This window comes from Acanthaster planci, linkage group LG08 (genome assembly GCF_054643075.1).
Source record: "Acanthaster planci isolate LZ-2023a linkage group LG08, COTS_SCS, whole genome shotgun sequence".
Lineage (NCBI taxonomy): Eukaryota > Metazoa > Echinodermata > Asteroidea > Valvatida > Acanthasteridae > Acanthaster > Acanthaster planci.
Window position 1 is genome coordinate 20,365,986 of NC_141784.1, and position 18,834 is coordinate 20,384,819.

Here is an 18,834-nt window from a genome sequence, read left to right on the forward strand (position 1 = left end):
GATTGCGATATCGTAAAAGTGAAAAAATTACATTATCTGTCAATGGGATGGCAACGATTAAGATGGCACTCCTAGAGCTCCATGAAATGATCATCCTGACTTAACCTAAAAAACTGAACAGTTGAATCTTTTGACCCCAAACTTCACATGTGATATCAAAGACTGTTTTCGGGCTAGTTTTGATAATTTCCACACAAATGGTCAATGTTTACAGATCTAGGTATAGGACAATGATACAAAATCATCTAGGCTAATTGCATTGTACTAGGGGAACAGCCTAAATTAACCATTTTCACCCTGAAAAGAGAACCGTTCAATCTTTGTAATACCCCATACATCACGCTTGATGTCGGAGGACTGAGTTCAGGCTATTATATAAAATTTGAACACATGATCAATTATGTTAAATTCTTATCGCCAACGGGCGTCCAACGCCGAACGTTGTCCAATTTTCTTCTACGTGACGTTCCCACTATACTACAGCACAGACCCATTATTAATCATGCGGTATAATCTTACGATCGACCACAAACTGTACATGTACGGCATGAGCACACGCACGTTTAGGTTTAGGTGTAGTCGACTGGTTTGTGGTCGTACACGTACACTAGTGCTGGGCGGCTGAGTAAGACGCTTCGCGCGTGCACTATTGCCGGTGCAATACATTCATTTGGATTCAATCGGACGCTGGGTGTCGAGCAAACGATATGAACAGTTTGAATATTAATATTATGTACAGTGTACATGTACAGTAGTGTGTTGACTGCGTATGTGCGTGTGGATGAGAGTGTAAACGCCTTCAGTCGTTGACCTATAACAATAGACACTCATAGCGGACAAATAGGGTCCCCGGTTGGAAAACGTGTACAAAACATATGGGAGGTCTTCCGATAAAGTAAAAGAGGAGGTGCTCGATTAAAGGCGTTTACACACTTGTGTCTGTGTGAGTTGGGGGGGGGGGGGCTGAAGTTTGTTAAAGCCACCGGATGACCTCGAGTTTTCAGCTGGGCCATACGATGATGTATTTCAATGAAATGTGTCAGTGTCATAGAGGCATACATACTAATCGTCTGTATGAAATTATATGTAAATTGATTGAGGTTTTGCATAAATATGACTCATTAATTATTCACGATATGCCCTTTGTACGATGTGGGTTCAAAGTCAATGGGTGTGTACAAAGTCAATGTTCACCCTGCCTCCTGAGTACACGTCAAATTTTCATAAATTTGGGGTCAAAATGAGGCTAATACATTGGAAAAAATATCCTAAACTATTAGCACGCAGAAATTAATCTTGGAGATGCTATCAGCAAATATAAAAAGTGGGTGGGTGGGTGGATTCTATCCCTGGCTTTCTGAGGGTTAAGACGCGCAAATATAAATAACTACAAATAAATTTTTAGACTGAATATGATGCATTAGTACCATTGTCAATGAATGAAACAAAACAAAACAACCCACAAAGTTAAACGAAATTTTGGAAAGGCTTTTTATTAAAGTTTGTGCAGTTTGGCAGGTTCGGTTGCTTATGAGATGATTGGAGGTAACTGGACTTAAAAAATAAAATAAAACATCGTGGGAATAAGATGCCTCAATGATTGGCTCTGTGTCCTTCCATTTAATCATGTTTTGGTTCTTAAATCTATTCTCATGAAAATCCTGTCAATAAATACACCGTGCCCCCACACCAGGTTTATCCTTGCAAATAATCCAGACAAATTTTGATTTCCAATGTTTCATACACCATCCTAATTAACAAGAAAGTACCCGGTGCATGGATCAATTGCGCCGGCTAGTAATTTCGGCCGCGATTCCGATATTGCGGAAACGTAGTAAACGACCCAAAGGTTTCCCATCCAGTTACCGGGGGGGGGGTGTAGTAAACGCTGTAAAAGAGGGGTGCATTTAAGTACCCAGGAAACGGGCATGGAAGCGGCCAGCGGAAACGGGGAGGGTGCACGCTGGAAACTGCCAGGTTTTGTGGTGGGTTTTAAAATACCCCCCATTGGACGGTTGAAAAACCTAACAATCTTGATACAAGGCCCATTTGTTCGTAACCGGCATGTGGAAGACCAAGGAATTTCCTTGATCGAAACTTTTTGCAGAAAATCAATGATTATAGAGGGGAATTTTAATGTTGGCCTATAGCTTTAAGAAATCCGTTTTGTTTCCATTTCTGTCAACTTCTGTACCGAAGTAACAGATGATTATTGCATACTACTGTAATGAGTAACGTATCCAAACTAATTTTTTTTAAATAGAAATTATGTGGTTAAAGGTTAAAGTGTATTTGTATAAACATAAGGCAACTTGAAGTAACTTCATTACGCGAAACAAAAATTAATAACTACAACTGCAAGTGCAGATCATGAAGGAGTACATGTACTGAACGGACGCACGATGGACAGAGGTGGGAATGCAAACATGAAGAGGAAGCGCTAATTTACAACTTGCATACCAAATTGCGTAACAGTGGGTGCCAAATTACAACTTGCTGCTGTAAAAAAAGGAAGTGCCACGTCTACACTTAAAAGCAGTCAGCCTCAGTTCACTCTCTCATTTTAACTGCCTGCCACGGCTAAAGTTTGTCGAAAGTATTTGCTATAAACGAGGAGTTTGTTCATTGTCAACTGTACAAGAGGGGAAAAGGATGCCTCGCCAGAAACAGTGGTGGTTCGAAATGAAGAATGGCAGAGCATTCGTAATGTGCTCTAACTCCAGATTGGGAGAGGATGCAAAACCCATCCTTCAGAGCAACAAGATGCCGTACGGAGCTGTGAAAAAGTTAGAAGTCTACAAGCCATCTTCATCGCCGGCTGACTCTGGCCAGTCGGGCAAGTCCGAGCAAAACGAAGACATGATCAAGGTAAGTCCAATCATTTGTGAAGTTCGGGCAAAATCTTCTTTTGTAGGCCTACCTCCGGTCATCATGCTCATTAAGTTATAATTGCCGTTATTGTATTACCATGGTGGTCAAATGGTAAGACATGTAAGAAGTAGCATAAAATCGTCGCATAATCAGGTAACACTAACAGCCTGCTATGCAAATCTCATATTTAGTTAGACTTGGAATTTCATTTTCCTTCAAACAGTTCATTTCGCAGTAAAAGGATGCGGGGACTCTTTACTGTGTAACTCCATTGTCAGCTGCAAAATGTTTTCACTCTACAGAAGTTTCTGCAAGTTGATTAACGGGCTCCTTGTCATGTCACATGCAATGGTGTGCGCTATGGCCTATAAAGTCCATAGTTTTTAGGGGAATGGTTAACCCCAGAACGTGGGAGCGAGGCGGGCGTCGAACCCCCACTGTAAATTGTGAATTGAACGGTAACCCCCCCCACACCTTTTTTTTGGGGGGGGGGTGCTATTAAATTATTCCCTGGTAGGCATACTGGTCCTGGAGATCCATGAACATCGTGAAAACGTACTGTACTTACAATCAATCATTTCCAAACTATTTTCCACGTAGCGATTCGCAAGGCACTACCTATCTGGTCGCTAAAATCTGCGAAACGCTATAGCTTTTCATTATCGCGAAGCATGTTTCCGATCGCTGTGATCAGCGAAACCTTCGAACATTGCAAAATGATATTGCTACAGCTCAAGCTTATTTCAGGTCTGCTTTTGGTTCTATTAAATGAACATGATGAAAATATTTACAAGACATTCATTGTTGTTTTGTCTCCGGTCGTTGAGACCCGATTTTCAAAACATCGACTGCTGCTTCTCGGCATTTCTCGTGCCACAGAAGTTGAAACTTCATCACTAAGGCCTATCCACACAACTGTTACTATGAGGTAAACTTTGCTTAATTTTCAGCAAAATTTATCCAAATAGCTGTCATGGGTGACAAATCTGTAAAACCGCAAATTTCACCAAAATTTGTGAATTTATGTTAAAAAGCAGGGTATATGTAGTAGGCCTAATAATTAGTATTACGTGTAGCAGCAATATCGTAATGTAATGTACCCGGGGAAAATGTAATTGTTCTTCGTCTGTTAAAGACCGTTTCCCGACAAGATTCGGATGAGCACCATTTCGAATGTTTGTGTTTGTAAGTAATTTTTCTCCGGGTGGGTAAATCGGTTTCTATTATAAGCCCAGGCCCTGTAACACGTGTACAAAATGCATATATATCCTCCTAACGCCCATTTATGACAGCTGTCGAATACCCTACCCATAGGAACGGGGTATTTTTGTCATCTCGCGAGGTGGCAAGAATTCTGGAAGACTGGATATTGTTAGAAATCCGGCATTCTACGAACAGAACCTCGTCACGTACAAACCAGGGATGTTGGATCACTTAACGCGACCTGCATGAGGTTGGCCATCAATGATTAATGGCCCGACAGGGCCCGCTCGACCTTGTTCTGCCGGAAGGCGCGGGTTACCTGACTCTTGGAAATACTACTGACCAGAATAAAGTAGTTTGAGGCTATAATACGGATGTGGTTTCCGAGAGCAGAGGATACACATGTAATTACTGCTTTCAAATTGTTTTTTTTTTTTTGAGGGGGGAAGGGGGTATGCTAAGATTCCTATCCATTACGAAGACAATAGTTGAAATCAGCTAGGGGTAAATTTTGCAGCCACATCTAGCGAAGTCAACTCGTTTAGCAATGTTTTCGAAAAGCGAACAAAGACTGACTAGTTGCCGTCACTCGTTGTTTGGACTTGAATGAATATCATTCGTCGAAAGACTAGATTAAACTGGCAGAGAAGTACCGAGAATCTACTCAGATCCTAAGTTAAGCAAAGAACTGTAACTGTCACACCACTGTCAGACCGTACTGGCCGACGATGGTTCTACCTTTATTGGCGGTGGGCCTAAGGCCTGTATCAGTTAACAAGGGACCACACGGGGGCCGTTGGAAAGGAGTGTTTCTTCTTGACCCCAAATTCGCAACCGTCTTGAGGGGAATAAGTTCTTTGAAGCCCTCCAAAAGGAATTTAAAGGGTATGTTTCCAAATAGTGCATTTGCAACCAATCCGTCACTGACAGTTTTCCTTCTTGTACTAAAGCAAAACCAATATTTGTTTTGTTCGCCCATAACAGATTATATTCTACGAGGGGAATCCAAAGGTCCTACCTACAAGAAATTTCCTCTGGCAGATTAATGACTTTTGTCGAAATCTGAGGCCATCGAGGGAATCACTATATCCAACCCTCGATATTGTTGAGAGGTTTAATAGTAATATCCCAGGCCCGTCAACTGAGATAGATGATGACGACAGCTCGCCAACAGGAGACGATTCGGCCACAATGTCATCAAGCCTTGACGACGAGGATCTACATACTGTCACGCAGGACAGGTACGTACAGCTTTACAAGACAGAAGTCCAGTTGTGGTCTTGTCCGTTTGGTTGATATTATTCACATTTTCTGCTTTGACTTTTAGAAAATTTGTATACTTTTTATACATTTTTATGACCACGGGATGATGTAACATTATCATGGTCAAATCTTGTTGAAAGGTTTGTGAGTGAAAACGACAATACAATTATTACTTAAACAAGAAACTTCGATAGAGAAGTGAATTAATGTTTCTTTAGACTTAAGAATAGAACAATTTCAGAAGCTGAGACGTTTGCGCCCACTTTTTATTTAAGTATTATGATAACGACGGATGCAATTTCAAATTTACAGAATTGATGTCACGTGTTGACACTAGCTTGGTATCGTTTTGTTCGGTAAAAGAAATCCCATTAATGTTTAATGAATGATGTTCAATGTAAGAAACATCTGAGACATGATCTCACTAACGCTCAAGACGCCGGGTCAAAATCTGCCCCGACGTATTTTCCGATAACATCGCAGTGTACTTTTTAATGCGCTGTGCTGAGCCCTTTTGGAGTTTTAGAGAAACGCTTTGAGGTCATTTTGACACCAACAAAGTAATTTTACGAGCAGGGAATAATACAAGAAACCTGGTCAATATACGCAATCCAAAAATCGTTATGGACGGCTTAACAACATGAATATGAAATAATGTTTTATTCAATGCCAGTCAAATCGAATCTCCATAACAGAGTAATTAGTTTGCCTAAAGGTATACACGTACATATCATTTATGTGACTAATCTTCATTTCATCGAGTTGACATTGTCAAAACATGAAGAAGTTTGTTACATCATCGGCCTATTCACCTTGCCTTATATTTTGCTAACTACTTTTAAAACTGGATAATCCGATTAACGACACTAGTAATGTTTGTCCCTTACTGTTGTTCCAATTTGCACCCTAGTATTGGTGATGTACAAACGGACGATTCTGCTATTTCAAAGAAGAGAAGGAAACTAGACAACACAATCAACGTCCCACCTCTGCTGAATCGAAACTACTCCACATCAGCACAGGCAGCTGTACCCCCTTCGCTTTCCATCCAGTACAAACAAGAAGTACAAAATGCACATCTTGGTGAGTGTTAATTGTGTTTGAAGTACCAATGCAGTTTAAATGCCGATTCCAGGAACAGACACATGGAAATATTCACTAGTTGAAAATGCAACATTCATGTTAAAATAATTATAGCTAATTATTGTAAGAAACTATTTATTTTGTTATAGTTTTAAAGTTTTTGTAAAAGTTTAATTTCCGGCATATACACCACCTCCAAGTTTCCAGTTTAGAATGAATTCAGGAAATTAACAGCCGTGTGTAGAGCTTTATAATTCAAATAACTACGGAACCTGACCTGGCAAATTAGGAAGAAGAGATCCCTCCGTTTTCCAATGAGGATAAGACGCACAAATGTTGTTTCAGTCTGGAAGGTTGGGCTGTAAGTCACTTTAATAAATGTAATTGGAATAATGTACGTTGAACAATTGACTGGTTACCCACACTTCGGTATATTGTCATTTACCGAATTTCGTCTTTTTAAAACTTATTCATAGGTCATGTGAAGATCTACTTGAAAAACCTCGAGCTGGGAAAGCAAATCCGTCCGGTTGACAAAGAGTTCGTAGCTGGGCTCCAAACACAGATGGAAAAGTTTCCTCTTGATTCAACATATCAACCACTATGTGTCGTTACCAAGACACTCCCGAGTCCTGACATGTTTAAGGAGGAAAATGTAAGCTTACAACAGTTTTTTTTCCAACCACCGTATACGTTCTGAGAATAATTTAAATGCCTCTCTACCCCAAAAGGAAAACTGGATTAAACACACAATTTGTAAGTTTGAAATTATTTGCAAGTACATCTTCGCAAGATTGGCACTCACTAAGTATAAATTACACAATGACATAAATCGTCGATATGTTACAGCCTAAGACATCCAGTTGCAGTTATTTGGAACTTAAAGGAAAGAGTATTGGTTACAAACCTTATAAAGCCAAATCCTACATAAAAGACCTATATGCGGAAGGTGAAAAAAGAACAGTACAAAACTGACTAGAGCTGGACCAAGAATTGGGTCATACGCGATAAAGAAAACAAAGAATCTACATGCCATGCTTGTTGTTTTCATCTGTTTCGGCTGTCTCTTGCTATAAGTAGAGACTAAAAATTACACAAACAAATACATCGCACGTAGTTAAGAATTTTTGAAAACCAGCATAAAACAGTCTCATGAAAATCGAATCAATGCAAATGCCGGGAAGTCCATCCGATGTGGGTTTGACTGGCACTTTATAAAAATAACGGAAGATTTTTGAATGTTGGAATTTCGTTCAACAATGTCCATCACTATTTGATGGGATAATAACTTATTCCTGTATGGCCAAGTGGAGCTTAATTAAAATGGATAAGAGCAGAGGTTTGGAAAAACGGCGTAAACCCTGAAATAATCTGTTAATGTTTGTATTACGTTTACTTCTCAGGCGAATGGCTTCAAGTACGGGGTCATTGGTGGGCAGCACAATTTTCTCGCTACTAAAGCACTGCATGACTTGTATCCAGAGAGGGAGCTGTATAAAAGCAGATGGTGCTCCGTTTATTATGGGGCCATATCGAACGAAGCCCTTTTGTATTTGGCGAATACCCACAATGTAATTGGAAGGTATCGCCATGAAATGACCTTCAAGGACAAGGTAATTTCTCACTTTTCAACTTCTGCTTTGAGTAGAAGCACCCATTCATTTGTTTTGAAGAGCCATGTGAGTTCAGAGTGCATTTTCGTTAATAGCAACGCAACCGAAATTATTATGTTTCATTTTTCTTCATTCCGGTTGTAAAACAGTTTTCAAAAATCGATTTCATTACGAACTGGAGCGATAATTACACATACTGTCAAAATCTGAAAAGAAAAACAATTTCTCTGCATGATGAGCGGGGCCCTCATTGTGATGCCAGTAAATTTCCACATACATTTTATCCAGCTATAAAGATTAAATATTGTTACTGAATTTTAATTGCATGCACTTAAAAATTTCCTCTAGCTTCAGATGTGCAGGTTAATGATGCAGGAGCAGACAACAAGCAAGGACAATGCATGGAAACGAAAATGTTCGGCCATTCTGCATGAGGTAGCCTATTACATGTTTTAATGCCATTAAAATGCAATTCCTGTAAATAATTTTCTTACGAAGTATAAGGTGCTACGATTGTCCATATACCCCAAAAAGAATGACCCTTGGGATGAGGCTGTTAATATTATCAACAATCAACATCCATGGCACAGAATGACCGAGGTGGTAATTACATGTATTTTTTTATTTTTGTACGATGAACATAACAGGATATGAGTGGACATTTCATGCGTGTCCTGATTCACATGGCTGCTCAGGAAGAGACCCTCTACCAAAGCCTAATGCGAGTGTTAAGCAAGTACGAGAAAGGAGAATTGAAAGGTAAATTAAAATTACGTTTTATTTATAGAATCACAATCGAAACAGGTGTAGATGTCACAAAATTATCAATTTAAAGCATATTATCAAGGTTTTATTTCCAAGGATGACAGGGAACAGTAAAAAGTGTTAATACAGGCAGGGTCTTGTTCATACATTTTGCTGTCAAATATTGTTAGTAATTACACCCAGAGTGCAAGCCGACTAAACGAGGCAAAGTTGAAAACTATCAAAGGTGCTATTTCTGCACCAACGTTGGCCGAGTATACCGTAAAAGTGATCAGAAAAACGTCATTTTTACAGTTAAAAAGGAAAACAGACGAGGTCTTATAATTTGAAATGATAGTAACCTCACAACCTATATGTCAAGATATGTCTGCAATGCTGATTTTTAAAACATCTCTTTTATAAAGACCAGGCCTTGCGGAAGAAGGAGAGAGCAACAGGCGAGCTGGACATCAAGCCTTATGTGTTTCGCCCTTTCCTGTCCCTTCCTGCGTCTGCTCTCTCCACCCTTCTTACACAACTGGAGAAGAAGGAAATCAACCTGGGCACACTTCAGCGAGAAGGAGTGATCCTTCAGAAGCTGCAGCGTGTCCAGCGACAGATGATATTTCTTCTAGATGCAAGATCCTGGGAGGAGCTGGAGACAAAATTCCCAGAGCACACCACTCGGGAAGTCTTGTTCCAATACACCAAAGGTCTTAAGGGGAAGGAAGTGAGCGATAGTCTGCGCCAGTTCTGCCGGGGGCTCAGCAAGAAGGCCAAGTTGTCAACAGAAGAGGGCACCTTTTTAACGGAGGCGCCTTTCCAGGGTGTCAACAGAGTTGTTGGCTTCCATTTGACAATGGACGTCAGCAACATAAAAGCCAACTCCATTACAGAACTCTGTGGAGATTTTCCAGGTTTCCAGTTGACAGTGCTTGACTTGCCAAAGGTAAATGAAAGATATTAATACACCAATACAGTACTATTTCAATAGGGCTAACTAATGGAAAGACCTCCCAAATCGCATACGTGTACACATGCACTGTTCTCTTCACGAACGATTGAAGTGCAGAGATACTGGATAAAAGTTAAGTTTCCAAAACGAAATTACCAGCTGGAGACGAAATTACCGACTCTGTGGACTTACGAATTTCACCTCCAGCTAGTTTAGCTGTGTTTATGCAGGACAAAACAACTGCGAATCAGAGTAGTACAAAATAACCCGGATGGAGGCGTTAAATATTCAATAACTGGAAATATGGCTTATTATTGTAATGGTATTTATCTCATTATTGACTGAAATTCTTAAAATCCATTTATGCCCTTTGGTCTCAATTATACGCTTGACTTGAGTAAAACAAAAAAACTATAGCTAGTGTATGGATATTTTAAGTAACGGCGATCTCTTGCACAACCACTCAGATTGGCACAAATCACATGATATTTTACGTAAGTACAGGATGATTGTTGGAGAGACATTAGGCCTTTTGGTTTCCGTTTTCAAGTATTATTACAAAAACTGATCAGGAATAAGCCGCCTTTATTAGAGAAGGGGGTCACCTAGCTCATCTAAGGTAAACTTTTATTGAGATAACTTGAAAAAAACAGATATTGTTTTAAATACATCTACAATCTCTCCACAGAGCTGGGACGAGGTTTCTCAGGATGGTTTCTGGGCAACTGTAATTGATATCAATACAAAACTGGAGTTACCCAGCTTTACAGTAGCAGTACTGTGCAAAGTAGCACAGCAAGAAAATGTAAAGAAACACCTTATGAGGACCGATCAGTTCCAGGAAGTGGAAACTTGCTACTACCATGTGGCCGACACCAAACCAGGTATCAAGTGGTTTAAAGGTTTAATTTTAGTTTAAATCGGCAAGGTAACCTTTCCTTCTCCATTTATGGTCAGAAAAATGGTAAAAATGGTCTTCAGCGAGACCCCTTTTCGCCGATTTCAGAAACACTCATTGTATGTTACTGATACGCAAGTGATCCAAAAAAGTTCATCTTTATACACAATTCTTGTATTAGACGCTTACTCAAAATGCAGTATTTTTGCATAGGTATTGTGCACTACATCGATTGTTCTGTCCATCTAGTACACGTACATGATTTCTTTTGTTTTCATGAAATGAAACACAACTCGGTCTTGTGCAGTTGGTCGGTGTAGACAGAAATCTGCCTAACAGAGATCAGTGTTCCCATGCAGAATTGGCAAGTTAGTTGTAAAAGAAAACTTCCTGTTCTTTTTCTCTTGTTGATTTTGGGCAGATAAATTAATTGCAGGTGAAGAGCAGTGCAACACTAGTTTGATATGCCCGTGTTACTTTCTTTTGTCTCATGAACAGAGGTTGGTAAACTAACGGAATCAGTGTTTGGCATCGTTATTGGTCACCATGGCAAGACAGCTGTGGATAGGTGGGCGTCATGCCAAAAACGGTGTAACCTGATTCTGGTGAACAGAGGGAAAACCTACAAAACAGAGGATGGGGCGGAGATTGACCCTGGGCAGAAAGCTATGGCTCTGTACCAGGAACTCATCCGAACATACTCTGCCCAGCAACAGTGGGTCCTGAATGCATGCAGTCGCACAGGTATATGATCACTTTAGTTTTACTGGCGTTCTTGTTGAATTTGTAGTAGTGATATGAATGTAAATATGCTTATCTTCTTAATTTCAATTAGGTACTGGCTTACTGGCATGCATGGCAGAGTCTAGAAACTGTGTCTCGGTTGACAGAAGGGCGGACTCAAAAGAACACCTACAAACAAGGTACAATGCACTGGGTGTACTGTCCAAGGCGAAGAAGGCAATTCAACAGCCACAACCCCAGCCATCAGTGTCGGAATCAGAGGATGTCTGGAGTTTTGACTCTACATTCACAGATGACGAACTTCTGAGTTTGTCAAACTAGTTTAGATTTGAACCCCCTGTAATTTTTAGTACTTCAGGTAAACCACCCCTAGTATAATGACAGACTTCGTCTTTATGTTCAAGTAAAGTTGTGTGGAAAGGTCATCTGCAATTGGTGAACTGAAAGGTGTTACTAAAAGGAACGGAAAATGATTGGCCTGCCTCTTTTCAAAGCGATTTACCTTTTTTTCCCCTATACACGTATACCCCAAGGAACATACACGTTGTGCATGATTTGTTTTTTAAAACTTCTGATCACTTTAAGAATCAAGGGTTCGGTATCACCCATTGTCTACGTGACCAAGACTAGAGAGATTCCTCCAGTTCTTCGGAAATAGTCCCAATATTATGAAGTCCTCCTGTCTATATTCGGCATGTTCACATAGTACCGTTGATGTTCGGTTATTCCTGGCTGGGCAGATAGGCTAACTGTTGAACATAAAGTCCCATGTCCTGAAGGATGGAATATAACTTTCTTCGACCGACGCAGGCTTTGTGCGTAAGACAGGCTTTCAGTGGGATACACTTGCAGTATTGCCCAATGGATATGGAAGAAGCCTCATTAAGGTTTATTGAGATGCTTCCAATGATGAATTTAAAAATACCTGGGCTCTCAACTTTTGACCCCAGACCCTTGCGTCATATCTATTTATATCTATGGGTGATGCCTGACTTAATATTTTTTAACAAGAGTCGTCAGGGAATCTTTGGGTAGAGAACCAGACTACATGCTCACATTATCAAACTGCAAGTGATCGATATTTATTTGCTAATTCTTTTTACAATGTAAAAACTTTGTTATCTTAGGTTTTACATGAAAATAGAAATGATGTAATGAGGACCCAACACTTTATTTTTTATTAAACATTTGAGTTGTTATTGTATGACCTCTGAGGGACGACGGACATTTTCACACCATGTGGAAAGTCCTTACCGTTTTGATGGTATTATAACAATATCCAATGTTTGTTATCCAATAAGAGAGATTATCAAATCGTCTTGAAACCTTTTCACAAACTTGAAACGTGTTCTGCATTGGAAAAAATCAAATAACGTCACAATACTATTTCTTGTTTTGAGTCTATGCCATTACTTTACTGTAGTATTTGTTGGCAATTTTCACAAGTCAAATTATTTAAATTTGTTTTTAAAACATCCACTGAAAGGACATTACGATGATGTCACCAAGTGAATTAACAGGGTTTTTAAACAATCGCTGAACTGTTTTCCCAAAGACGTTGAACGCGTTCCGGTTTGTTCTTCCGTTCCGCCATACATTTACATTCCGAGACCATTGTGATCCTTGGTCCCTGAAAAATATCTAAATGTCTATCTCAATATCTAGATAAGCCTTCTATAGAATGGCGCGACTAAATTTGTTAATATTCTGTGGAACTACTACAGGTACTAGCCTTTGTTTTCAACCTCTCTAATGATCTAATGACATATGGTTAAATCAAATCAAAATTGAAGTAATCACATTTTAAATTTGTAGGTACCATACTATCGTACCTTATACCATTTTCAAAGGGACTTGCAGGCACGCTAGTGTACGCAGTGTGCCTCATCTAAGAAGGAAGCCACTATCGGTACGTCAACTGGCCTACCGTTCACCGTGTTTGGCAGAACCATGTAGTATGATAATTGCCATACCAATCACCATGTTGGAAAGGTTACGGTTCAATTACTTTACCAATTCCGGTATCGAAAACAAGTTTGGACGTATGCTAATCGGCGTACCGATCACTGCCATCGAATGAAGCATGTGGGGACGCCAATTGGCCACCACCTCCACCAACTTAGAAGGAAACTTGTAGGGTACGCCCAATTGGCGTACCGCTCACCATCTTGGAAGGAAACTTGTAGGTACGCCAATTGGCGTACCACTCACCATCTTAGAAGGAAACTTGTAGGTACGCCAATTGGCGTACCGCTCACCATCTTAGAAGGAAACTTGTAGGTACGCCAATTGGCGTACCACTCTCCAACTTAGAAGGAAACTTGTAGGTACGCCAATTGGCGTACCGCTCTCCAACTTGGAAGGAAACTTGTAGGTACGCCAATTGGCGTACCGCTCTCCAACTTAAAAGGAAACTTGTAGGTACGCCAATTGGCGTACCGCTCACCATCTTAGAAGGAAACTTGTAGGTACGCCAATTGGCGTACCGCTCACCATCTTGGAAGGAAACTTGTAGGTACGCCAATTGGCGTACCGCTCACCATCTTAGAAGGAAACTTGTAGGTACGCCAATTGGCGTACCGCTCTCCAACTTGGAAGGAAACTTGTAGGTACGCCAATTGGCGTACCGCTCTTCAACTTGGAAGGAAACTTGTAGGTACGCCAATTGGCGTACCGCTCACCATCTTAGAGGGAAACTTGTAGGTACGCCAATTGGCGTACCGCTCACCATCTTAGAAGGAAACTTGTAGGTACGCCAATTGGCGTACCACTCTCCAACTTAAAAGGAAACTTGTAGGTACGCCAATTGGCGTACCGCTCACCATCTTAGAAGGAAAGTTGTAGGTACGCCAATTGGCGTACCGCTCACCATCTTAGAAGGAAACTTGTAGGTACGCCAATTGGCGTACCACTCACCATCTTAGAAGGAAACTTGTAGGTACGCCAATTGGCGCACCGCTCACCATCTTAGAAGGAAACTTGTAGGTACGCCAATTGGCGTACCGCTCTCCAACTTGGAAGGAAACTTGTAGGTACGCCAATTGGCGTACCGCTCTCCAACTTAGAAGGAAACTTGTAGGTACGCCAATTGGCGTACCGCTCTCCAACTTGGAAGGAAACATGTAGGTACGCCAATTGGCGTACCGATCACCATTTTGGAAAGAAGCTTATGGTTCAATAATTCTACCATTTCCAGTTTTGAAGACAGATTTACAAACAGTGTATTGCTCACCATGTTGGAAGGAAACGTGTTGGTACGCCAAGGGGCCTACCGCTCAACATTTAAAATGTACACCACTATGAGCATAGAAGTAATATTTGTAGTACTGATCGTTCTATTTACAATTTTATGAAATGTTTTTTCAGTTTTCCTGTTTTAGCATAAAGACATATGTTTCTGAGAAATAGAGTTCTTTGTGTTTACACTGGGACAAGCTTTGTTGAAATGCTGCAAGTAGCGAGTATTGTTGGGTTTTTTGCAGTACGTAATGCTCTTTCACTACATTAAACTCAATTTCTTGGTATTGTGTTCCGAAGAGCAGGTTTTACATTTGTTTGAGTGAATTCCACAGTGTTTTGTCATTTTACCTCTGAAAAATGAAATCTTTGAAGAAGGACTTCTAAGTGCCGAACATTTTTGTATTGAATAATGAGCTATAGACATTTCCAATAAAACCAAATTAGTTCCAATCGTGTTAAAAGCTTAATTGATTTATTTATGAATAATAAAGTCAATCTCTCCACCAGAGTTCCCTTGGGAATCCACATTCAACACGGGTATTTCCTAATTCAATTTCTCTTACTTAGCTCTAAAGCAATTCCCTGCTAAGAAGTCTTTCTCTCTCCCGAAAAAGGGTCTTTCTCGTCGTAGAGAAAGAATCTCCGGCCTTTATAACTGTCTTGATTCAATTAACAAAGCAAACAGGGTGAAATGCCTCCTTTTTCGCCTTCCTCTTGAGCTCTCGACGGTTGTTAATGGCAGCACAAACACTCTGTTCATTGGTGTAACTCCGGAGATGTGATTGGGTGGTGCGGCATCACGGTTTGGGCGCGTTTCGCCGGTTACCAAGGAGCGTGCCCGGGCAGCGCCGTAGCCAATTGCCCCGCGTGCGTGCGGTTTACACCAAAAATGGTGGGAGTTGCCGGGCTACGTGCCGAGGAGCGCGCCCATCTTGCCCTGGCCAGGATTTTCATCAGCGAATAGTTGGGCTTCCTTGAAGATCAGACTTAATAGGCGATTCATCAACGTCAGCAAGGCGGGTTATAGCTCTACCAACCTCAGCGAACAGTACTAATCAATTTGCTCCCACCTGTGCGAGTCATTGAGCTTTCGAGTCGCACTTAATGAAGAATAATACGAAATTGATGAACTGACTAAAGATTGATCTCCGTGTAATCATCTGGAACTAGACTAACTCACGGACAAGCTTGAAGCGTTTTGTTTACAGCTTGTTGGGTACGCATAAAGGCATGTCATTACCTTGACGAAGAATACTATGAAATACGTAGGCCTATATTATTGTGTCCACGGTGTTTGAATCGCGTGCGACCCGAACGCCACGTGTAATAGAAACACAAGGCAGATAAATTTGATCGACCTAGACAGTCTGTCCATAAGTACATTTTGCATTTGATCCGTATCGTGTTCGTATCCTGCTTCCGTTGTACACGTTTCATTCTTGTAGAGAAGAACGCTCTCCGCAATTTACGCATGTAGACGTGATGCGCACTGGAAACGTGTCAATGGAAAAGCGCTACGATAAATAGTTTGAATATATAACGTCATGATATATAAACTCCGAACTTTAGGGAAATATCAGTAAAATGTAAATTTTTTATAGTAACAGTTGGGCCTAGTGCTTCGAGAAACTTTTTTTCTGCCACTGAATTACGGAAAGTTTAATGGAGCAAAGATTGATTTTGTACGAAGGGGAGTTACTCCAAAGCCTACAACCCGAAAGATACACTGGCATTCAGAAGACAGGTTATGATGGTAATTTGGAAAGTTGCAACCTAAAATCCCTCGGTTCTGAATTGTCGAAGAATTTAGAGTGCTCTTTTGGGCGCCAGAAGACTCAGTCCTTCTTTCATTCGGCATTGCCCACTGCACTGTGTCCAATCGTTGATCTGTGAACTTAAGCAAGACCGGCCATTAGGGTACAGGCACCTCTCCATGTGTACGTTTTTCGGTGCGCTGCATATACGATGTTTTCATGCGCATGACTTTCACAGACACTAGAATCGACTCCATTAACCTAACATACACGTGTGCGTTGCGTTTGACCGTCAAAATCTGCCTGGGAGCAATTTTTGACGGTTACACAACGCTTGGCGCAAGTGTTGACGCGTATGGAAAGATGCCTTAGAGCTTAGTCTGTCCAAGATCAGTCGGATGTCCTTGAAGTCAAACAGTTTAGGTCCTGCACTCTCGCTTTGCATCGAATTCTACTGTTATGAACATCTAGTCAGCATTCACTCATGTTCCAAATGATTAACGGTGTGTGTTGTCACTTGATATCTCCCTCATGAGTCAATTCATTCTGATTATTTAGACCTATAATGGTCTTTGGACATCATGTTTAAAACGATGAGAGCACCTATTGGTGAAGTCATGTTAATGTGAAGTAGCGCATGTTCTAGGAAGTCACTCGCTGAAGCCAACACACGTCCATTCCCTTGATGTCTCTGTTAATATGTCGCATTAGGGTAAAGGAGCCCTGTAGTCTTCAGATGTGGGCACGATAGGTCGTTAAGTTTATTGAAGCCGGCACGGATATGGCATAATTTATGTTCACGTGACCACGAAAACGTTTACCCTTTTATTTTTGATAGGGTAGAACCTTAAATATACTGCTGAACATCCGTTGTTAATTTGTCGAATTTGCAACCTGCTTCCGACTCTCAAATTTAATGAGGCAGCATCACTTATCATTTTGTTTCTTTTTGAAGCCACTGATTTACCTTCTTTCTCTCTCTTTCTTATATTGTTTCTCTTTTGTTGCTCGTTCATACCTATCAACGACAATCAGACTTTTGACATTTTGACGAAAGTAGTGTATTTCCCCCGAGGAAAGCCATTCAATCAAATCTCACACAACATGAACGATGAATTTGCAGAACCGTCGTGATAAGTCGGGGGCCTTTTAATGACATTGTCCTACCAGAAAGAAACATTCCCTTGGCCAAAGTCCCCGACGCCCCGCTTTTAAACCAGCGATGGTCAGCAATTGTTGCTTTGTGGGGGAAAAATCCCGTTGATGAAACCTCGCTGACGAGTGGGTAATTGCCATGATCAAGTCCTTGTTTGAACGCGTGGTACCAGACAGATATTTTGAGCCATGTCTCCAAATAGCTTGGTGTATACCTTCAGGATAACCTTAAAACAGGAATTGTTGTGAACAAAGCCTTCAAGTTAAGCGCGAAAAGTCGCGCGAGTGTCAAATCTTACACAGTCGCGCTTTACCCGAGTAAGCGTGGGGGAGGTAATCGAACACGATGAAGGTTACCAACGAACCGGCCCTCGCTATCCATCTGTTAAACTTTAAACAAATAGTTCGGGGAAACCGGCTCATGTCACGCCGGAGTTGAGGGGGAGGGCTCTTCATTATTGGAGTGGACTTTGCCTGACATGAATGGAAATGAATGCTTGAATTTACAAACGCAACTAACAAGGTTTTACCTCTCATCAACACTCAGGAATTGAAATAAATTCAAGGATCGGCAGTTGAACCATGCTTTGCATATTTTTTAGAAGAAAATCACTCATGCCTCCGACAGTGGGCGGAAAATGGAAGTGAAGGAGGGCCAGACTGATGATCCATAGAATCTTCGGATAAATGACGTCTAGTTGCTTGGTTCGTCAACGCCAACAATGTTTCCTGTGCATTTTTTTTTTCTTTCGTGAATTATGAAGCACTGTGTTAAGCCAGGGTTCAGTATCCCGCAAGACCCGGCTGGGGTTAGGATTCTAAGCTGGATTCATCTCTGTGTCCAGAACTACGAAATGGTGCTCTGTCAACTGATGATCAGTCAAGTGAGCTGATTCATTGCCGTATACGCCAGATAATTGCTATTTCTATAGACCGATTGCGCCCGTTAAGTCACGTGACCTTTAGTGGATATTAAACATCAACAAACAAAGCATCGTTCCATGGCAAAATGCGGTTGAAGTGTTGTTTACCAGAAATAAAGCCGACAGTCGGTAAAGTACTCGGACTACTGATGTGCTGATCACCAGACCGAAAATCAGCACTTTTATGGTAAATAACACTTAAGATACACTTTGCTAAGGGATGCCATGTTTGTTGATGTTTGATACCCAGTATAGGTTGAGTGACTTAGGTGGCACAGTCGGTCTATTGATGTACCACTACGTGCGAAAGAAATGTTCGAGAACGTGTAGGCATTTTATCCTTTGTGAAAAACAGAGTATATTTATTTATCAATGGCTACATTTGTTT

General features: G+C 40.9%; 2 protein-coding genes across 2 annotated transcripts; both read left to right on the forward strand.

The window, feature by feature from the left end:
* Positions 1-2,156: 2,156 nt before the first annotated feature.
* Positions 2,157-9,634, forward strand: LOC147798473 (uncharacterized). The gene is made up of 9 exons (XM_087139994.1): positions 2,157-2,868; positions 5,059-5,315; positions 6,248-6,420; positions 6,897-7,075; positions 7,824-8,033; positions 8,382-8,468; positions 8,681-8,792; positions 9,203-9,557; positions 9,604-9,634. The coding sequence occupies exons 1-9, from the start codon at positions 2,653-2,655 to the stop codon at positions 9,632-9,634; spliced, it is 1,620 nt and encodes a 539-aa protein (XP_086996120.1). The 5' UTR covers positions 2,157-2,652.
* Positions 9,595-11,735, forward strand: LOC147798474 (uncharacterized). The gene is made up of 4 exons (XM_087140423.1): positions 9,595-9,726; positions 10,421-10,616; positions 11,129-11,374; positions 11,466-11,735. The coding sequence occupies exons 1-4, from the start codon at positions 9,637-9,639 to the stop codon at positions 11,693-11,695; spliced, it is 762 nt and encodes a 253-aa protein (XP_086996549.1). The 5' UTR covers positions 9,595-9,636; the 3' UTR covers positions 11,696-11,735.
* The last annotated feature ends 7,099 nt before the right edge of the window (positions 11,736-18,834 follow it).